Here is a 20,679-nt window from a genome sequence, read left to right on the forward strand (position 1 = left end):
CTTAATACAAATTGCTTTTCCTAGGCTTAGTCAAGTTGTATTGGTTGAGTACTTTTGGAAAAAGGGTTCGAAATGAAATCAAAAATGGATTCTAGGATATTCGGAAGAGGCTAGAAAATGGAACAGTGTGGAATATGGAATTGCAATTACTTACTATTCGAATAAAGCAAATACCCCTAGGGAATATTTGAACAATGCAACCATGCGTAACCATAATAATATTTTACTTGTCATATGAATTCAAAGAGACAGTTCAAATAAAGTTTATTGAAAAACAACCACAGAAATTGGAAACAGAATAGCGAAAGGAATAATAGTGGTTGTGTTTGGAAAATATACAAGAATTTAAAGCATTAAATTGTTAAAAACGAGGCTTAAAAGTTCAGAAGTAGTCGCGGAAAGTTCATTTCTTAGTCGAATTTAAAAGTGAGTCCCACAATTACGATTATTACGTTTATTTTGATTTTTCTTCTTGAATGATAAGAACAAATAGTGGTTGTCGGGTATAACTTGAATATTTCAGTTTTGTTTTTTTTTTTTTGTTGTCTCCGGTTTTCTTTGAGTTTTATTAATTTCGCATAAAATGTCCTTCGATTCTACGTGGATTAGGAGTTCCTCTAATGAGTTCGATCGCTCATCATAACTACTTAGTGTCAATAAATTCTAATACAATCGCCTGTAAATACAATACAATTTTCAATTTTGATTTTCGCTTAACGTGCGATTTTTCGAGCAGTGTTGCGAGTCGGCGTACAATAAATACATGTAAGAAAATGCATACAAAGTTACAGTTAATTCTAGTTAAAAATTTAGTACGAGTATAAAAATTGAAATAACTAATTTAATATATATGTATATATATATTTATATTTTTTGTTTGTTTGTTTGTTTTCCCTTAAGATTTTTGGTTTTGATTTCGATTTCGATTTTGGCATTCATATAACTTTGAATATACAATGGATGAGTCAGTAGATTCAAAAAACTCGAACTCAACTAGAAAGCAATTACAACATAGGCAACGTAATGAACTCTTTGGCATTGAAAACATAGATCGCATCGTATGTATGTGTGAGAGGAGTCTATATCTATACGTATCTTATACCATTATGGTAGACAAAAAAAACACAGACATATTTATATACCACCTTAAATAGATTTGTGCGTCTTACAGTAAGTGATTTTATTGGAATTATTCGCAATCTCTTGATTTGTCCATCTACAATTTGGTTTCCTTTGAGCTTTCATAATACTGAAGTGGGGGCTTTTTTCGGGCAATATGGGGGAACAAGCACAAACGTATCACATAAAAACCTATTCGCATTCAAGTCAAGTTAACAAATTCGGTTAAATGCTATGCTAAAAAATCAGGGCTCTCAACAAGGGGCTCAAACAAACAATCCATGTGGGTGCGGATGGGGTTTTGGGGGCGTTAAAAGGGGTCTTCTGCAAACCGGATTTAACTTCTACATATGCATGTATGTGAGTATATATCCTTAGGTGCTAGGCTGTGTGAACCGTCTACTTTGTAGTACAGTGTTGTGTAATAACTTTTGCGGTTCCTCGATTTCTGGTGGGGTTAATGACTTCTCCAATCCCTATTCTTCTCAACTCCTCTCATTTCTTCATCCATTCTCCTTCGTTTTCTAACTTGTAGTTGCTGAAATATATCCATTATGCTTTGGAACGCCGATTAATTATCATTGTAAATATCTTTGATAGAACTCGCTGTGTTCGGTTATGCATATTTGGTATACTGCTCTCTATTTGGTTGATCGTTAGTTTGGCGGCATACCTCGTAGTGCGGTTGGTTCACAACCCGTTTTGCTGATCCTCCTCAGTCAGTTGCTATATATAAATATATAAAATGTTGTCCAGTTTCTTGATTGCGACCGTTTTCAACATTTATCAAACTTGATATTTTCGTAGATTTTGCGGCTGTATGTGAGTGGGGGGATAAACATGAATTCATCTACTGTTACGTGTTTTGCCTACAATACTACTCATTGCGCTCACTTTCTGCCACCAGAGATCCCAAATATCTCAAATCGCCTACAACATTTTGTTTAATGCTCTAAAATCTGCATATCAATATGGTAGTGAGTGAACGTTCTGAGGCTAAACCATTTAAGATATTGCGTATACGCACTAGTGACAATTGCTTGGGAATTTATTGCGTATACGCCCTACTGGCATTGCTTGTGATTTCAACATTGATTTATCCTCGCTGCGAATCCTAAGATTAACCCATTGTTTTATCATAGCTTGTGCTCGACTTCTTGATTTCCCATCGCTTGAGACCCGAAGGAGGACTCGCATGTCCTTCTAATTTTTTCCTCTCTAGGATATGTTTTTCGCTCTCAACGCTTGCATCCGCTTGGTCAAATGTTGTTTGTTGCTTGGTGGTGGTTCTCGAAGATGGGTGCCTAGTTGTATGGTTTTTGGTTTCGTTGGTGGGTGGATTGGTATGGTGGTGTGTTTGTTGTGCTGCGGTGTCCAGCAGATGCAAGTCCTAGACAAAGCTGAGCTCATGGCCGCTGATCGCGTCGATGAACTCAAAGTGCGCGTAAACTCATTCGCCGTTGATCACGTAAACCGGACAGAAGGCCTTTTCCGTATTGAGGGATTGCGGCGACAGTGCCCGGATGGGTGCCTTCAGTCCACAGCTGCTGTCGCCGCCCTGTTGCCCTTCTCCACCGGCCTCTCCCGCTTCGGCGGCTCCGCCAGCTCCCCCTGATCCTCCCGATCCGGCACCGGCATCCTCTGCCGAATTACTCTCGCCGCTATCCACCTCCTCGACGGTCTCCAGCTCGCCGCCAGCCAGCGTAGTGGAGCAGTAGCAGTAGGACAGGTTCGTCTTGAGATCCTCGCAGAATTGCTGCTGCTGCGCAATGCTCTGGATGCGCGAGCGGGCGAATTCTCACATATACGTGGGCTTCAGCTTGTAGGCCCTCTTCCAGATCTCGCACAGGCACACGGTCGAATGGAACCGATAGAATATGGCCAGCGGCATCGACACATGCGTGATAATCGTCCAGGCCCACAAGCCGTAGAAGTTCAGCTGTATGGGATGCGATTCAGCGCGTGATTTCTCCAGCGTGCTGATGGCCCACATGGCCAGATTGACGACCAGCATAAAGGTGACGATCTCGCGTCCGGGCTTCTTGCGCAAATGATCCGGACTGACGGCCTGCCGCCGGCTAGCATCCAAAATGAACATGGTCTGACAGGCGGTCTGGACAATGGAGGCCAGGGCATTGATGGGCACCAGCATGTCATCGCTGCGCAGGGTGAAGTGTCCGGCGATGACCGTGAATATGTTGTACAGAAACGAGCCGGTTTGCGCACCCACCAGTAGGATGTCATCCAGCGAGAAACTCCTGTAGGCATCGTACTGCAGATGACGTATCTGAATCATTCCCACCAGAGTGGCTATCGTGGCCGTGCCATAGATGAGCAGCTCGCAAATGGTCACCTCCGTTACGGCCATGGCCACGAACTCCGGCCGTGAAATAAGCACAAAGAAGATGATCAGCGATATGATGGTCAGCACTAAGATGAGTATGCCCACGAACAATCCCTTGTGGGCACGGGCACAGTCAACGGAATAGTGATGCGGCGATCGCTTCATCGGCGAGCTGATCATATCTGGACGCTGGGGCGTCGGTGTCTGTGGCCTGGAGATGCTCCTCCACATCACGTACAATATGGCCGCGCAGATCAGCGAGTACTCGATGGTGCAGGGAAACAGAAATGGAGAGGCGTCCTGCACCAATGTACCGATGATGTTCGTTCGCCGGCACTCAAAGATCTGGTACGGCCCCTTCAAACCGCGCGGCACTCGCAGATGGGCCGTCGGATCGTGCTGGATTATGGCATGTCCTCTGGAGTGTCCCGGTATCCTGTGCGAAATCCTCAGCGTGCGATTCTCCGGATTGTAGAATGTCAATATTTCGTGCTTCGTCTCTTGGATCAGGACATTCAGCCAAACGGCCAGGTTCGTGCCAATCATGTGCATTAAACCAAAGCGAGCGATGATCTTGTAGCGATACACCTTGATCTGCTCGTTGTTCAGGAAGATGAAGTACATCTGGATGAAGATGAAGGCCATCCGGGTGGCCGGGGTCAGGGCCAGCAGCACGTTGTGGCACTTGGTGTCCGGATTGAGCTCGAAGTACTGCCCGAACTCCAGGCCCGAATAGATCATGCTGCCAATTCCAAAGGCTATAATTGATCACATAAAGCTTTAGAATAATGTGCACAAATGATTGGAGGAGTACGGTGGACACTTACCCACGGCGCCCATGCGCAGATAGAAGCTGCCGTAGTGAGCATCCCGCCGTCCAAGTGGCGAGAGCAGCGATGGTCGCCTCACAGGAATCGGCGGCGGAAGTCGATGGTGCACAGAGTTGCTATCCGTATCCGATTCGTCCATGCTGTCCGTTCCACTCGCCTTCGTTGCCGATTTATTCGGCGAAGCTGGTGTGGAAAGGACACGCTTTCGATTAATGAATCCACTTAGTTTAGTACTTTTTCGAAACTCACCAATCGGAACTGGTAACTTGGGACGTCCCCATATCAAGGTGGCGTACATGAAGAGCAGGAATATCATGCTGCCAATGTACAAGTACAAATAGTACACCTAAACGGAAGATGGAAGGATTATACTTATGATATAGCTATTAGTTATATATAGCTTACCTCATAGAAAGAGGGTGGGATATAGGTTGATATAACCTCTGCCATGGGAAACGCTATGCCCATGACGACCAATAGTTTTCCGTAGAGTGCGGAGAAAAGAGTGGCCAGTGCATCGCCGCTGTAAATATATATAATATAATATAGTTGCCAGTAATCTAATAATCCAATCTACTCACGCCTTGACCCTCGGCATCGGCGGATAGACGAAGGATGGCCGGTGCGTGCGCTTGATGGCGGGCAGCACTGGATAGTTGGTCAGCTGGTGCGAGTGATACATCAGCGCCAGCTGTCCGTCCGCCTGACTGCCGCTGAGCGCCGGCTGGGAGCTGCTGCCACCGGGCGAGGAGGGCGGATCCGAGCTGTCCGGCCCACCGCCACCGCCAATATCCCGATCGCCGTCGCCATCTCCTCCGCCAATGATCAGGCCACTGGGACCCGGAGTCTCCTGTATGTTGCCCTTGTGGCTGGGCAAACTCGACTCATCGATGGTCACGTGGTGCTGCGAACCTGACCGTGCTGAGACCCTTCCCGGTGATATGGCCACCGCTGGTTCGGCTGGCATGGCCATCAGGGATCCAGCGCCGGCGGCGATCGGAGGAGCCACTCCCGCCATGAACAGACGCCGGCGATCGACGGGCGAACTGCTGCTTCCGCTGTCGGGCGGCGGTGGGGGGGCATAGCTGCTGGGCACCGTGGGCGTGGGCACCCGGACACTGTGGGTGTGGTGGTTCTGGTGGTGCGGATGCTGGAACTGGTGCGGCAAGTGGTAGTGATGGTGGCTGCTCGTGAAGTGCGACCTCGGCTGGCTGGTGACCGCCGTAGTTGCAGCCGTTGTTACCGCTGGAGCAGCAGCAGCTGTTGGTGGTGATGGCTTCTGTTCATCCTGGTAGCTCACGGTGGCTATTGGTGGCTTCAGTGGCTCTGGCTTCGATGGCTCCAACGGTTCGGCGGTGGAGCTGCTAGAGCTGGATATGGAAGAGGAAGATGAACCGGATGTGGCCGACATTAGTGGGATCAGCGATTGGCGAATATATATGGTATGCGTGGCTGGATTGGCGGACCGACGTGGACTCACTGAATCGGTGGTCTGGGCTCTGGGCCCCGCACCCGATTTTGCAGATACAAATACATGCGACCGGCTTAATTAAATAATGGTCCCCCCACCAAAATGGTACATATATATACATCTATATACATGTCTATATATATATAGTGTGCTGGGATTTATTGTATCGGATGCCAGACATTTCCGCCGCGGATACATTGAACTTGGTGTCCAGCCACCAGCCTTCGACTGAACTTTAAACCCTGCCAGAAGATGGCCCTCTATTTATAGACGCTGGCATTCCGGGGGAATCTCTGGCCTTCCGGAACACCCACCGTCCACTTCCACCCACCGGCAGACACAGCATGCCCTCTACAATTGCGCTTAATAGCAGAAAGCAGATCCAGTTTCAGATTCAGATTCAGATACAGATACATATTCAGATCGCGATAAACACATAGAGCTGGCAAAAAAAAAAAAAAGAACAATAGCCACTCGAAACAGAAACTTAATGAAAAGTCCCCAACCATACGCCACGGGCAATTGAAACTAATCGCCGTCTAGTGGACATACAGCACAAATCGGGATACAAGTGCGAAGCGTACAGTGCGTTTCATGCAACTATGGCGGCTTCAACTTTGATCTCAAACTGTATTAGCTGGTATAGTAAACAAATGGCGAACAAGGGGTAAAACTAGATATTGCCACCATAAATCCAGCAATGTGTGCCATTCATAATGGCGCGCACTGTACGCCCGATAAGAGATTATAGAGACTTGTGCATGTTTTTTAGCTGGCGGCACTCACACAATCGCAGAATGTTTGCTGGCCTAATGGAAATATGAAATATGCTCGCTACGTGATTGGGATGTTTAATTAAGGCGGAACGGCATGCATATGACACATGACACATGTTGGATGACAGGTGAATCTGAATCTGGAATGGGAAAGAAGAGCGAGAAGTGCGGGGGGCGGAGGTGAGCTTGTGTTTTCAAGGGGCCACATCCTGCTTCACACGTTTCCCATGCCATGGCATAGCCAAACGGATCCAATCCCATCCGATCCAAGCCGATCCGATCCGAGCACGCATTTATTCGCATTCAAATCGAGGCTACACCCCAGTGCACTTTCAAATCGCAAAGCCACTCGAAAATAATGCCGGGCATCAGTATAACATCTGGTTGTAGGTAGACACGGAAAGAAAATTTGGCCAGTTTTAATAACGATATATAGCTGCATATTCATTATGCATACCCTAATATTACTCACTATACTTTAGCTTTTGAAAATCAAATAAAACATAGATTGTTTCGCAGCACTCCCACTTTTTTCCAGTGTGCACTAAAACGGCAAAATGTGAAGGGGGTTTTTGGCGGATTTAGATGGGGTTCGGGCTTATGAATAACCTTGACATCAGGTCACAGCCATCCACGGAGACAGTGGTGCATGCAACACGAGGAGCGGTTGCAATTGTGTGGATTGTGTGGATTGTGCACTCGAGCGCACTTGTAATCTGATTCCAAAAAGCGTGCTGCGTGCTCCATGCTCCATCCTGTTGTGTCCTCGTATTTTTTTCGGGGTTGTTAACCCGACACGACGGCAACCTTCTGCCCCCCTGACTGTTGCATAAATGGATGACGCTGGCGCATTCTACATTTCCACCTGGATTTTCACCTCGCCTCCATTCTGCCAGCGCCACAAAGTCAAAGGAGTAAACACTTTGCGAAGTGCCACTCCATGAGTTACTCTTAATCGCAACTAGGAGCCACAAGGAAGTAACGTGATTTCACTGGATTATCCAGCTTGCAATCGAATGACTGACTAGTTCGTCGGCGAGATTTCCTGATGGCCAGAAAGTTAGTTGGATCGATCAAAGAAGCGTCTATTCAATCGGCAACCATCAATCCGGTTACCCTCAGTCAGTCAGACGGAGCTGTTTATTCTCGACTCGAAAGGCGGAAGACATCAAGTATTCATGGGTGCGAGCGAATGCATTCAACCCGGCTCCATGGAAATGTCCATTACTGGCTGCTCCTTGCATTCGGACAAAACCGCAATGGCAACCCACACACAAAAGTCGCCACTGAGCACATGGCGCAGCAAACTTTCAATTGACCCATTTTGCGGTGGTTTTTGCGCCGGCTTGGGGGCAATTTGCAGGCGAGCCACTTGCATTTAGCGCCATAATAATGGGCGTGGCAATGGCCGAGGACAACAACCTGGTCGGGCATCCTATTCACCTCTGCGTTGCTACCTCTACGTTCTGTTGCCTTTTCATTTTTTTTTCCACCTGCAACAATTTACAATTTGTGCATGTCAAGCCAATCGAGCAGGTCGTGTTCACCTGTACAATCCTCCCTTCGTAACCTACAGTCGGTTCCAGCTGTACGTGCACACATGGCCGCCGGCATACCGGGCGTATACGCACTTGAAATGCCGCATACGCCGTGTGCTCCTTGCGAAATACGAAATTCTATTACTGAATTGAATGGAAAGTTTCTGGGTATTGATGTAATTGAACTATTATGCTTTCAAGTTTTGGCAAACATTTCGCTAACTATCAAATATTTAACCTTCAAGTGACTAGGACTACAGCTAGCCGTTTTCCCAGTGCATCGTCCTCGTTTCTCTCCGTTTACGGCTCTGTTTACGGCGTGAAACTTGTGAGGGTGTTGCTCTGGAAACGGTTTGTTTAATTAATGTGGAGAGCATACGATACGAAGGAGGATGCAGGCAGACAACGCCGCAGCGGAGCAGCGAAGCGAATGCAGATGGCGCCTTTCGTCGTGGCAGAGGCAGCGCCCCAGAGGACCAAGTGCAGCAATGAGGCAGTGGAGGAGTGAAGGAGTGGCCCAGGTAGAGCACTGACACGATGCCAGCACGAGCACACAAGTTAAACAGTTTTGTTCAGCTATTAGCAGCGACTAATGGAGGCTGACGACGAAGTAGTTAGTTGAAATTTGTGAGAAGGGGGGCGGGGGGTGGTAGGGGTGGCACGGCATTCTGAGTACGATTATGCAATTAATGGAGTGCCCCAGGAACTTCGAAACCAGAACCAGACGTGATGGTTCACTTAGATACGAGAGGCGGCAGCAGCATCTCAAGTAGAAGTTTCTTTAGCCCGAAGCCCTGTGAGATTTACATCTCAAGTTGGGCGAAAACTTGCGCGAATCTTAAGCGAAAATCTAAGCTCTTTGTGATTAGTTAAATTAGTTAGCTGTTAATGCGATTATCATACGCAAAGCTTTTAACATAATAGCGCTGCTAAACAATGTATTTCCCCAGCTATATAACCATTGTCAATGAGTTTATCCAAAAGCATGTCAACAGGTGGAACGGTTTGTCATGGCATATCACATCATCATAACCCACAAGACTTCACTCTCTCCAAAACTCACCCGATCTGCTCCTTGACGGCGGCAGCGACTCCCACGGCAGCAGCAGCGGATTCGGCCAGCTTGGGTGGGCTGCTGACCAGCGGCGGACTGCAGACCCTTGGCGGCGTCGTGATCCTTGGCGGACTGTGCATCTGGCGGGCCAGCTCCGGCGGCGGACTCCTCATCAGCGGCGGCGAGGGCATCGCCGGAGCTCCCTCTCCGGCCTGTGGACTCTGCATGCGCTGCGATCCCGACTTGATGGACCCGGCAGGACTTCGCACGCCTGCCTGTCCTTGCGAGCGAATCGATGTCTGCGACTTGAGCGAGGCCTGGGGTGAGAGAACGCCAGCCGCCTGGGCGGAGGCCACGGATCCTGTGCGAGATCCGATGCGTGAGCCACCGCGGGATCCGGCAATGGATCCCTGCTGGGATCCCGATCTCAGCTGCGATCGCTGGCTGCCACTGCGACTTGGACCGCGACTCTCGGGCTTTGGTGATCCTCCTGCTCCGCCTCCAACGGATGTGGAAATGGATCCAGTCAATATGCTGGCAGGCCGAGGTGAACTGATACTGTCGCCGCCCTGATCCTGCAGCGATTCCCTGTCCACGGATATCTCGTCCGTCTCCTTGGTCAGCTCTTCCTCCTCTTCCTCCTCCTCCTCCTCGGGCTCCTGCTCCAAGGGTGGTGGTGGTATAAAGCCCCTGTCCTCATCTAGTTCCGCAAAGTGCTCCGGCGGCGGAGCTATGATAGAGGAGGCAGAGTAACCGTTGCTTGGTGGTGTGGTTATAGTGGTGGACTCATCCTCGTTATCCAGCGAACGGCTGTAGTCCTCCCGAGCTCCGCTTACGGGTTCGGGTTCGGGCTCGGGTTCGGGTTCGTTTTCCGGCTCAGGTGGCTGATCCTCGGGCTCCGGTTGATCCATATCGGGTGGTGGCTGCTCCGCATCCAGTCTGGGTGGCGGCGAGTTCGGCTGGGACTCCGCCTCGCCCTCGCTCTCGTCGGATGGCGTGAGCGGTGGTATCTGGCTGATGTGCTGGGCAGGCGGCGATACCATCCGGCTGATGTTGAGCTCCGGGCAGGGCGGTGGTGTCACAGGCGGGGAGGGGGAGTTGGATGGCGACTTGGTCAGGGGCGGGGTCACCTGGCCGAGATTGTGGCCCTGAACATAGGAGAAATTTGAGGGAAGCGGTGGCAGTGGGGGTGGTGGCGTGGACTTGTCGTCGTCCTCCTCTTCGTCTTCTTCCTTGGCAGTGTCTTCCTGGGAAGCCTGTTCCTCCTGCTCCTCTTCCTCCTCCTCCTCGGGATTGCTTTCCATGTCCAGCATTTCGTGTGGAGGCGGAATGGCCGCCACCTCCTCTGCATCATCGGTTTCCTCGCCTTCGCCATCGTCATCGGTGCGAAGGCCCGCATCCTCCATGGGCGATAATGGAGGTGGTGGTATCAGCTCCAGTTCCAGGACTGAATTAATCGGTGAGCCCGGTGGCGAAGGGGCTGCTGGGGCTCCTTGATCCTGTTCTGGATCGGGTTCCTCCCGCTCCTCCTCATCGTCACCCTCATCGTCTTTTTGCTGTGGTGGCGGTGTGGGAGTGGGCGGAATATCATCCGTTTCCGTTAGCGTGGGCAGCGGCTGACCCAGTAAAGAGGGCGGTGGCGGCGGTGGCGCCACCAGGAGCAGCACCTCCTCGGCCAGCGAAACTGTGGGCAGCGGCGGCGGTGGAACCTCGCCGGCCTCCTGATTGTTGGCCGTGTTGTCCACTTCCTCGATATCGGAGTCGATGCCCTGGGCAAAATCCATGTAGAAGTTATCCCGCGAATCGCTGGAACCGCGTCGCAATTTGAGCGACAGATCCGGCGAGCTGTCCATCTCGCTCGCACACGGGGCTTCCCCTTTTGTTTGCGCTCGCTCTCTCTCTATCTCTCCTCCCCTACTCCTCTCTTCCTATTGTCCTTTCAGGAAATTCCTTCACACACACACGCCAGCAGTGGCGCCCTCTAGCGTTGGCTTCCGTTCAACTGCGTGCCAATCTTGTTTTCCTGGCGCTTTTTCGCTCAATTCTTTAAGTTTTTCAATATTTTAAGTTAGTTGGTGATTTTTGGCTTTTCACTTGATTTCACTGCACACGCACATTGTGTGTATCCCTAAAATGCACAAGGAAGTGTCAAAAACACGCATACGCACAGCATCCCGCTCTCTCTGTCTGCTCCTTCCACTCACACTCGCTCTCTCTGTTTTTGCAGAGCAGTGGGCGTTTTTGGAAGGGGCGTGGCAGTGCAGTTTGCTGCGCATTTGGCTTTTTACGCAATTAGAGTGCGTGAGTGTGTGAAAGTGCGTAGTAGGAAGTGGGAAGCTGGGAATCAAGGGGTGGGTAAAAAAGGATTAGAAAAGGGAATAGGGATTTCCATCTTCCCTTTTCTGCAAATGGCAAAATTAGGCATTGGTTCCACAAACGTAATAAACCATAAACGCACTTTTAATTTAGAAAAAAATAAACATATATTATTTGGCACTGAACAGCTTTTAGCACACAGGAAAAAAAATCAACGGTTATGGTTCGTGTTCCGGTTTCGGACTCCGTCCGTGTATTCTTCCGTTCCGGCTGCTCGGTGAACGCACGGACTTGTGCTCGATTTACATTTACTTAGCCGACTGGCTCTGCGACTCCTGCTGCGGCGGCACTTAATTCTAGAATGAAGAAGACCGAGTTTCAACTCGCAATGGAACCCACAGCGCAATGAGTTTTCATCTCAAACGAGAGCGAGAGCAAGAGCGTAAGATGGTGAGAGAACGAAATGAGAGAAATGGTGAGAGAAAGCGCCGCATAACGGTGCCGGCTGACGGTGGTTGTCGAACGGCATTTCGCTCGCAACTACAACTACAACGCACTTGACCGGATTCCAATTGCCTTTGTTCGCAAAAGTTTCCAGTTTCGAGTGCACATCCAATCCCGGAATAACGGAATAACAGCATAACGGAATAACGGCATAACGAAATCCCGCAATCCGCGACGCAGATTAAAGTAGGGTAGGAAGTCAAGTGGCGGTCGAAAGGAGTGCAAGTACAGCAACTACTTACAGGTGGGCACCAGCACGAATTTCCACGAGTAATCCATGTGGAAAATGCCCCTTTAGCTGCTAAGCTATTTACTTCAAAAACATTTTATATACTGTTTTGTAAACCAGTAAACTCCTGATTATTTATCATGTTATAATGACGTGCCTAGACTTAGAATTCCATAGCATACTTTTTTACGCTTCTTGTGTTTCTTCAGAGTACTAGTTTTCCTTTTGAATCCTATTTTGAATGCAAATCGATTGGCAATTCAGTTAAAAGATCAGGAAGAACGATATTCCATTTTTCAACTATTATATATGGATATATATATATATATCATATATGGATTAAAATCGGACTGTTTTGGACTTTCTGCCCCGTAATACGGTTTTGGGCAAAACTTCATTATTTGCAAAACGGTTTTTTCGCTAAAAATGGTCATATTGCTAAAAGGAAAACTGTTTTGTGCTGCTTATTACCAATGCTAAATATCCATATCACTTTTTGGAAGCTTTAGAAAAATTTAATTTTTTCCACTTTTTGCATTTTCAGTAAGGGGTAACATCATCAAAATTTGCAAAAATTGGCAAAATTATAAAATGTCTAAATTTGATTCTCCATCGATTGAGGGTCAAATTACGAGACCAACGAGGTATGACACTCCGTATTTGGACAAAGAATTTTAATGATATGGCCAAAAATCTGACCATTTTGGAGAGAAAATCAGTAGACGGGTATGTATGTATGTTGCTTGCATATGCTAACCATGACCACTACTTAATATAATTATAAAATTTCTTAGCAGTCCTTCGATTTTGCCCATTGTGCGAGGCCTACGCATTGTTTTCCTAGCAGGAATGGACGATGGCCGGAGGAGGGGATCGTCGGAGGGGGGGTAATGAACAGCGTGTGAAAAGTGTCACTGGCCGTGTACGTGTGTGCGTGATATGTGTGTGCGAGCGGGAGATGCCGATGCCTCAATTGCGGTTCATTTATGTGGAGCACTGAGAGCAGCGGCCTGGAGCAAAAACAAAAACATTCAACGGGAGCGAACGGAAGTGCGCAGCTCTCCCCGGCGCTCTTGCTTCCGCTTCCTGTTGGGATGTGCTGGAATTTCAGCGCACAGGACACTGAGAGAGAGCCCACTCGAGAGAGGATGCGGAGGACATGGACGCGGCACCCATGTGCTTGGGGGATGAGCGAACCCTTTGCCCGGAAAGCGTGTCATTGTGTTTTGCTCTAGAGGAGCCTGAGCTAAAATGAGCCAAAAGGCACAACAATAAATGAGGAGCTCCGTTGCAACGGCACTCATTTAGGCTACATTCCATTTGCAAATATTAATCTTTAACATTTATTTTTTAGCTAAAATAGGAAGCCTGGCTTTCCATAACTACAAATTTAGTGGGAGGTTAACATATAACAACTGTGAGGATTAACTGGCGCTTTTCGAGTTGCGAAAGTCGAACAGTTTGGGTATGACATCACCGCACTTGGCGGAGATCTTGATATCCGCCAGGTGATCGGCGCGCGTTTCGCCAATATTGACAATGGCCACCGGTAGCTTCAGGTCCTTGGTCTGCAGGACAACGCGGTAGCCGGAGAAGACCAGGAGACTGGACCCGAGGACCAGCAGGCCATCGCTATTGTACACCATGCCGGCAATCTGATCTACTCGTGGCCGTGGCACAGAATCCCCGAAGAAGACAATTTCCGGCTTCAAGTCGCCGCCGCACTGCGTGCACTCGGGTATCCGGAAGTTCTCGATGTACTCCAGCGGTATTTCTACATCGCCATCTGGCCGGATCATGTCGGGGGCATCTTTGAAGGCCGGATTGAGGGACGCCAGTATGCTCTGGAACTCGTGACGATCGATCCGGTACTCGCAGGACAGACACTTGACCACATAGCCACTGCCGTGAACCTCCACAACATTTCGGCTGCCCGCCTTCGTGTGCAGCCGGTCAACGTTCTGGGTGACCACCGCCTGGACCCGCTCCTCCCGCTCGAATCTGGCCAGCGCGTGATGCGTGGCATTGGGCTGTGTTGCAGAAAACTTGGGCCAGCCCACAAAGTTCCTGGCCCAGTACCGCTTGCGCACCGCCGACGACTTGACGAACTCCATGTGCTGGACGGGCTTGTGGTTGGAGCGGGCGTAGAGGCCCACGCCCTCGGAACGGTAATCGGGAATGCCTGGAATTTATATCAAGTTTTTAGAGGGCCAGAAATGTTGATTTAAATGAAATACTAATGCGAATCCCAGTATAAGCTAGAAGTCACTTTAAATTAGCATTATATAAATAAATGAATAATGTACAAGCGTTTGGAAGTCAATCTGAAATAGTTGTGTTAATGGCTTCTGAATATAGAAAAATCGGAAAATCAGGAAACTCACCCGATTCCGTCGAGATGCCAGCGCCCGTGAGAACCAAAACATTCGGTTTGGACAGAAGGAAGTCCTCCAGCCGCTTTATGTCGTCCTCCACGACGGGCTTGTGAAGCGGCACGTACTCCTGCCTGGCGGTGGAGCTGCACAGGCTGGTGCTCCGGAAGCGGAGCAGCTGGCCCACACGCATTGTTTTGTTATGTATTATCACAAGTATTATTTAGTTGTTTTTCGGTTACGTTACTAGAGGTGAGCGCAGGCACATCGATAGCAACGATAGGCTTAACCGCTGTTGAAAGAGAATTAAAATCGATTGTACTGGCAACCGATAACTGTACGACTTCCATCGATTTTTACACGCCATCAGCCGATAGCAGCTTGCTAGGAGCTACCATCTCTAGAGCAGAGGCCGCAGAAAAAAGATATACTATTCGGTAATTTACGCGTGGATTTAGCACGCGCCGTGAAATCAGAAGTTTCAGGCCAGCCTTTCCGAGATCTGATCAGTGAACCTTGCGGGCTCCCAGCTCCGTAAGCACAAAGCAGGACATTCACAAACACATTTATCACTCCGTGTAGCGTTTGCGCCCATCCGTGCGTGCCTGTGTGTGTGTGTGTTGGTCGTCTGTGCGTGCGTGAATGTGTTTGTGAATTGTCGGCTTTAATTTTGCAAGCTCGCTAAAGTTGTGTTTTCAAAGGACATCGCAAAGGAGTCGGAGCGCACAAGATGTCGTACCCGCCGCGGGCGCCCATGCCGCCCTTCATGAATACAGCCATACCGCCGCCGCACGTAAGTCCACCTTTTCTAGGTCACAATCACCATGGAGCTATGAGAATGTGACGCCAAATCCTTGTCCACCTACTCCATTCGCTTTCAGATAATGCAGAACATGGCCAAGCCGCCGAGGAGCTTCCGCAACTCGGCCACCATTAGCTCACAGCCGACAGTATACCAACGACCGCCGGAGCCGCAGCCACAGTTCCGCGGTCCCATCATTACCGTCTTCGTGGGCAACATCAGCGAACGCGTCCCGGAGGCACTGCTCAAACGCATCCTGACCGCTTGCGGCATGGTCATCAATTGGAAACGGGTCTCCACATTCGGCTTCTGCGAATTTGAGTATGTTCAACGATAAATCTGTCATGTCACTTAGGAAGGCTTAGGGCCTTCGAGATTAGTTAAATAATGCTAGAAAAGTAATTGAGGAGCCATTGCATAAAGAGCAGCAGAACTATTCCCATTCGGTGTTAGATGCGTTTCCTAGAATAGCTTAGCTTATTTATAAAAAGATTGAAATTCTTCTAGGAATGCTCCCTACGCCGAAAGCGATCAAATAACTACTCGAGCACTTAAACAATTGAACAGAGGGTTAAGCTTGTATACGTTAATGTTTAGAGCCAACGGCAGTCCACCCATTTGACTCTCCAATTGTTCCTACAAATACTCTGCCTAACCGCTTTCCTTGGCATTCTTTCAGCGGACCTATTGCGGCGATGCGAGCCGTTCGCCTGCTCAGCGAGATGGAGATCGATGGCAAGAAGCTGGTAGCCAAGGTGGATGCCAAGAACAAGGTGCTCATCGAGGATTACAAGGAGCAGGAGTGCAAGAACGGCGATCGCTCCAACCCAGTGGACGAAAAGACCGAGGACGAGTTCGCCATTGCCCAGATGCACGAGTTCCTGGAAGAGCACAAGCATGAGTTCGAAGGATTCGATAGCAGCAGTCGCGCCGATTTGTACGGCAGCGCCAATCGCAATAAGAAGACACGCCGGGAGGAAGACTTAAAGATGAAGGTGCTAAGCGAAAATACCCTGGAGGAAGAGAAGCGCAACCTGATTAGCAGCGAGATAGGCAAATTCCGTATGCGTGCGGAGGAAGACGAGCACCGCAAAGAGCTGGAGAAGGAGAAGGAAAAGGAGAAGCTTGCGGCCAGCAAGGAGAAGGAGCGCAAAAAGCAGCGCGAAATGGAGCGCATGTCGTCGACCAGCAAGTCTGGCAGCTCATCGACAGCGGGCACCAGTTCCTCCGGCGCCACAGCCACCTCTTCGACACCCGCCGCCGATGGGGCTGACATGTCGGATAAGACGGACAAGGAATCAGTCACCGTTGTGATCAAGGACACAGCTAAGGAGCCGAAGGAATCTGCCTCCTCCACCGGACGCAAGGAGTCGTCGTCTGCCATCGAGATAACACAGAAGGACCGCCGCTCTGACTCCAAGGAGACACGTCGCCGCCGCTCCAAATCCCGCTCCAAGGATCGCGAACGGGAACGTGAGCGTGAGCTGCGCGAGCTTCGCGACAAGGAGCGCGAACGTGAAAGAGATAGGGAACGGGAGCGTGAGCGCGAGCGGGAACGGGAACGCAACGAAATGCGCGAACGGGAGCGCAACGAGATGCGCGAACGGGAACGCGAAAGGGAGCGTGAACGGGAACGCGAGGAGAAGCTGCTGAAGCCAGCCCGGGACACGTGGCGTGAAAAGGAAATGGAGGACGAACTGCGCGACCGCAAGAAAGCCGAAAAGAAGGCGCGCGAAAAGGAGATCGCCTACCAGACGCGCCTAACCGACTGGGAGGTTCGCGAGAAGCGCAAGGCCAAGGAGAACGAGAAGGTAAGTGACCACATGCTCGTAATCAACCATAATTAACTTTATGTCCACCAGTACCGCCTAAAGGAGCTGCTGCGCCAGGAGGAGCGCGAGACCGACGCCAAGCGACTGAAGGAGTTCGTCGAAGACTACGACGATGAGCGCGACGATTCGCTGTATTATCGCGGCCGCGAGCTGCAGCAGCGACTGGCGGAACGAGTGCGCGAGGCGGATGCCGATTCCAAGGATCGCGAGAAGGAGGCCGAAGAGTTGGCCGAGCTGAAGTCCAAGTTCTTTAGCGGGGAATACGAGAATCCGTCGCTGGAGTTCGAAAAGGCGCGTCTCGAGATCGAGAAGCTCTACGAGCCGCGCATCCTGATCAATGTGAACCAAGAGCCTCCGGCAGCGTCGTCAGCATCGATCCACCAGCGCAAGCCGGCCGCCTCGGCGACGGGCGAAGACGACGAGGGGCAGAAGCAGCGACAGAAGAGCCAGCAGCTGGACAGCTACGACCCAGACATGGCCGGTACGAATGATGATGACTCCGTGTCGAACGACGAACGCGCATCCATGGCCGACACAGCTTCCAATGCCAGTGGTGTCTATGCCAAGAACAACAACAACGACCAGTCGCTGTCGAACAGCCTGAGCAGGCAGAACAGTGAGTCGCGCGATTCGCTGCCCCAGATCCACACTCCCACGCAGAGCGCGATGCTTAATGAACAAGAATCGGGCCACGATGCCATACTGCCCTCGGCCACGCCGCCCATGACCATGCCCCTCATCTCGCTGACGCTGGGCAATAACCTCAAGAAGAAGAAGATAGAAGCCACCGGAGTGTTCGTCAACGACGACGACAACGATGAGAACATCAATCCCAAGAAGCGTAAACTGGTCCCGCTAGGTGAGTTTTCGATCAACTAAACTAGATCGTAGAGCATCCTCTGATGACTTGCTGTTACCTTGCCTTCGCAGACTACGATGACAACATAAGCAACACCACGCCATCCAATCATGCAGCCAGCAGCGGCAGCGGAGCTGCGAACAGCAGCAGCAGCAGCAACAACAACAGCAGCTCGGCGGATCGCCAAAGCTCCGCCGTGTCGGCGGCCACCGCTGCAGCCGCTGCCGTTAGCCAGAAGATCGCCCAGGCGTTCGGTGGCGGCTCATCGGGGTCGGGTTCTGGTTCGGGATCCGGCTCTGGCGGCTCCGGTTCGAACACATCCGGCGGCAAGAACAACGGCGGCAGCAGCAGCAACAAACATAGCAACAGCAAACATGGTAAGAATGAGGCAGCTGCATCTGCTGGCAGTAGCGCAGATGCTGCCGCTGCGAACATCAAAAAGGATGAGAATGGTGCAAAGGTGTATGATGAAAAACGGCGGCATATAAAAAGCATTATTGACAGGATTCCCACGCAAAAGGAGGAGCTATTTAATTATAAGCTTGACCGCAACGAGATTGACAGCGGTCTAATGGAACGCAAAATACGTCCATGGATCAATAAGAAAATCATCGAGTATATCGGTGAGCCGGAGCCGACGCTAGTGGACTTTATATGTTCCAAAGTGTTGGCCGGCAGCCCGCCTCAAAGCATCTTGGATGATGTGCAAATGGTGAGTAGTTCTACCCATTGCCATTCCATGAACTAATCCAAACTCTATCCCTCTCGCTCTGTTTCGCTGTTTCGCATGTTCAGGTACTCGACGAGGAAGCCGAGGTCTTTGTGGTGAAGATGTGGCGTCTGCTCATCTACGAACTGGACGCCAAGAAGAGCGGCCTTGCGGGGAAGTAGTAAGGACATGAGATGCCCGTCGTGCGCATCGCTGGGGAACTGGGCGGGAGCAGGTGCGGATCGAGGGATCGATGGAGGAGCAACAGCGTGAAGTTAGATTCTAAGTTACTCTTACGGAACCTATGCGATTACAAAATTGTACATAAGGGGCGTGCTCCGGGAATTGTTGCGGCCAAATGTCCAGCTTTGTTTTCTAAGCATCTGTCGCGTGCAAGGGATTTACAAGAAATTGATGAGAAGCGAGCCAATCGTAAAGAGCAGCTTCATTGATTTCTAAATCCACCTTGTTGGCGTTAATTGATAACTAATAATCATCGATATTTGTAAATATACACCGAATTCACTTATAAATTTACACCACTCCAGATGCAATAAAAATAAAAATCGCATAGCCCATGTAAATTTTAGTTGGTCACTGATCCAATTCTCCTCTTTATTTGTTGCGTTCGTGAACGCAAATGGAAAACTATCATCATGTCAATAAAAAACAATGAAGAGAAAATGCTGAACTTGACTTTGGACTGATCGCAGACGAAATGCAAGCAAACGAGACGAAATTAAAAACCTGCTAAAATGTCAGGTGCTTTGCAGCAATTGTTAAAAATATATGCATGCAATTCAGCAGATGCACAATAAGCCGTGCAAGAATATTAGCAGGATAGGGTTCTGACTGATCTGTCCCTGCAAACTAAGTGAATCAATAGCCCTGCTCAGATTTGGAGTACACGATTGAACGCTAAGGTTGACTTTATGCTAGTGATATTGAAACGATTAAATAAATACACGATATAAATTTGACAAAAGCACGTACAACATTCGAAATCAACAGTAACACGTGGACGCGCTTGCCTCCAGATCCCGATCGCTGGCGATGTCCAGACCGGCGGAGCCAGTGCCATTGTTGAAGTATTCGGAGGAGACGATCTGCAAGGCGGATGTGGATAATTGGAAATTCGAATGCCAAGTATTTGGTAGCTAGCTCACCTTCTCCACGACATCTTTGAACACATCGCTGACGAACTGATCGCATTTGGCCGAGGTCTCGATGAAGAGCGCTCTGTGCTTCCTGGCAAACTTGCGGCCCTCCTCGCGATCCACCACTCGCTCCTCGTCGATCTTGTTGCCCACCACAATGATGGCAATGTTGGGATTGTCGCTGTAGCTATCCAGCTCGGCCAGCCAGGTTTCCAGCTTGACCAGGCTGTCCCTGCTGGTAATGTCGTACACTAGAATGGCGCCCAGAGCCTTCCGGTAGAAACTGGGCGTAAGGCTGCGGAATCTCTCGGCGCCCGCCGTATCCCACAGGGCCACCTTGTAGTCTATGCCGTCCACGTTCATCACCTTGCTTTTGAAGTCCATGCCAATCGTGACGTCATGGTTATTGTCGAACTTGTTCTCCACGAAGCGACGTATCAAACTATGGCGAAATGGTAATGGGAGTGGATGAGTGATGCAAGCTTTTGGTAATATACGCAGTGGAATTGCTCCATGGACTTGGGACTGCACCTGGACTTGCCCACGCCGCTCTCCCCGATCACCAGCAGCTTGATAGCCCGATCAGCCATTGTGTGATTTGAGCTCCGCTTATTGCTTATCACTACTGTTATTTACTTAAATAGATAAGAATATTGCCAGTTGTATTATTTATGTAGAATATCTGGAGTGAGTGGGTGCGGCGTTGCCACCTGGCTGCTTTGTTTACATTCTCACGCTAGAGATGGACCAACTGTAACAGCAGCCTT

At 49.8% G+C, this 20,679-nt stretch overlaps 4 protein-coding genes and 1 long non-coding RNA gene across 12 annotated transcripts; 2 read left to right on the top strand and 3 right to left on the bottom strand.

Annotated features, from left to right (window-relative positions):
• Positions 1-857: 857 nt before the first annotated feature.
• On the bottom strand, positions 858-11,776 carry LOC117148930 (proton channel OtopLc). Its single transcript, XM_033316651.1, has 7 exons — positions 11,591-11,776; positions 9,142-11,260; positions 4,875-5,663; positions 4,699-4,816; positions 4,543-4,639; positions 4,291-4,476; positions 858-4,221 (listed from the first exon to the last, which is right to left on the bottom strand). The coding sequence occupies exons 2-7, from the start codon at positions 10,983-10,985 to the stop codon at positions 2,918-2,920; spliced, it is 4,338 nt and encodes a 1,445-aa protein (XP_033172542.1). The 5' UTR covers positions 10,986-11,260; positions 11,591-11,776; the 3' UTR covers positions 858-2,917.
• Positions 11,777-11,797: 21 nt separating this feature from the next.
• Positions 11,798-13,421, top strand: LOC117148935. Of its 3 annotated transcripts, none has more exons than XR_004459956.1 (3): positions 11,798-12,196; positions 12,726-12,915; positions 12,976-13,421. It is a non-coding gene; the product is annotated as an uncharacterized LOC117148935 (long non-coding RNA). The 3 variants fall into 3 exon arrangements; XR_004459957.1 differs by having other exon boundaries at positions 11,802-12,196; positions 12,726-12,907; positions 13,029-13,421; XR_004459955.1 differs by having other exon boundaries at positions 11,805-12,196; positions 12,726-12,907.
• Positions 13,422-13,500: 79 nt separating this feature from the next.
• Positions 13,501-14,835, bottom strand: LOC117148933 (NAD-dependent protein deacylase Sirt4). Of its 3 annotated transcripts, none has more exons than XM_033316658.1 (3): positions 14,566-14,656; positions 14,488-14,505; positions 13,501-14,363 (listed from the first exon to the last, which is right to left on the bottom strand). In XM_033316658.1, the coding sequence occupies exon 3, from the start codon at positions 14,293-14,295 to the stop codon at positions 13,606-13,608; it is 690 nt and encodes a 229-aa protein (XP_033172549.1). In that variant the 5' UTR covers positions 14,296-14,363; positions 14,488-14,505; positions 14,566-14,656; the 3' UTR covers positions 13,501-13,605. The 3 variants fall into 3 exon arrangements, with proteins under 3 accessions (XP_033172549.1, XP_033172548.1, XP_033172547.1); XM_033316657.1 differs by having other exon boundaries at positions 14,419-14,505; XM_033316656.1 differs by lacking the exon at positions 14,488-14,505 and having other exon boundaries at positions 14,566-14,835.
• Positions 14,836-14,923: 88 nt separating this feature from the next.
• LOC117148931 (RNA-binding protein 25) lies at positions 14,924-19,339 on the top strand. 4 transcript variants are annotated; one of them, XM_033316654.1, is made up of 7 exons: positions 14,924-14,990; positions 15,255-15,346; positions 15,435-15,676; positions 16,035-17,166; positions 17,218-18,046; positions 18,118-18,758; positions 18,842-19,339. In XM_033316654.1, exons 2-7 carry the CDS (start codon positions 15,284-15,286, stop codon positions 18,935-18,937), a joined length of 3,003 nt encoding a protein of 1,000 aa, XP_033172545.1. In that variant the 5' UTR covers positions 14,924-14,990; positions 15,255-15,283; the 3' UTR covers positions 18,938-19,339. The 4 variants fall into 4 exon arrangements, with proteins under 4 accessions (XP_033172545.1, XP_033172546.1, XP_033172544.1 ...); XM_033316653.1 differs by having other exon boundaries at positions 14,931-15,087; XM_033316655.1 differs by lacking the exon at positions 18,842-19,339 and having other exon boundaries at positions 14,930-15,346; positions 18,118-18,423; positions 18,551-18,714.
• Positions 19,340-19,666: 327 nt separating this feature from the next.
• LOC117148934 (ras-related protein Rab-18) lies at positions 19,667-20,644 on the bottom strand. Its single transcript, XM_033316659.1, has 3 exons — positions 20,444-20,644; positions 19,922-20,354; positions 19,667-19,861 (listed from the first exon to the last, which is right to left on the bottom strand). Exons 1-3 carry the CDS (start codon positions 20,500-20,502, stop codon positions 19,760-19,762), a joined length of 594 nt encoding a protein of 197 aa, XP_033172550.1. The 5' UTR covers positions 20,503-20,644; the 3' UTR covers positions 19,667-19,759.
• Between the last annotated feature and the right edge of the window lie 35 nt (positions 20,645-20,679).

The sequence above is a fragment of the Drosophila mauritiana genome, chromosome X (assembly GCF_004382145.1).
Source record: "Drosophila mauritiana strain mau12 chromosome X, ASM438214v1, whole genome shotgun sequence".
NCBI classification, from domain to species: domain Eukaryota; kingdom Metazoa; phylum Arthropoda; class Insecta; order Diptera; family Drosophilidae; genus Drosophila; species Drosophila mauritiana.

Coding starts and splice junctions, on each gene's coding strand:
- LOC117148930 (XM_033316651.1), bottom strand. CDS start 10,985: ATGGACAGCTCGCCGGATCTGTCGCTCAAATTGCGACGCGGTTCCAGC. Junction 4,817..4,874: donor CCGATGCCGAGGGTCAAGGC/GTGAGTAGATTG, acceptor ATATATTTACAG/CGGCGATGCACTGGCCACTC. Junction 4,222..4,290: donor TCTGCGCATGGGCGCCGTGG/GTAAGTGTCCAC, acceptor GATCAATTATAG/CCTTTGGAATTGGCAGCATG.
- LOC117148931 (XM_033316654.1), top strand. CDS start 15,284: ATGTCGTACCCGCCGCGGGCGCCCATGCCGCCCTTCATGAATACAGCC. Junction 15,347..15,434: donor CAGCCATACCGCCGCCGCAC/GTAAGTCCACCT, acceptor ATTCGCTTTCAG/ATAATGCAGAACATGGCCAA. Junction 18,047..18,117: donor GCGTAAACTGGTCCCGCTAG/GTGAGTTTTCGA, acceptor TTGCCTTCGCAG/ACTACGATGACAACATAAGC.
- LOC117148933 (XM_033316656.1), bottom strand. CDS start 14,746: ATGCGTGTGGGCCAGCTGCTCCGCTTCCGGAGCACCAGCCTGTGCAGC. Junction 14,364..14,565: donor TGGCATCTCGACGGAATCGG/GTGAGTTTCCTG, acceptor TATAAATTCCAG/GCATTCCCGATTACCGTTCC.
- LOC117148934 (XM_033316659.1), bottom strand. CDS start 20,502: ATGGCTGATCGGGCTATCAAGCTGCTGGTGATCGGGGAGAGCGGCGTG. Junction 20,355..20,443: donor AGCGGCGTGGGCAAGTCCAG/GTGCAGTCCCAA, acceptor ATTTCGCCATAG/TTTGATACGTCGCTTCGTGG. Junction 19,862..19,921: donor TCAAAGATGTCGTGGAGAAG/GTGAGCTAGCTA, acceptor TCCGCCTTGCAG/ATCGTCTCCTCCGAATACTT.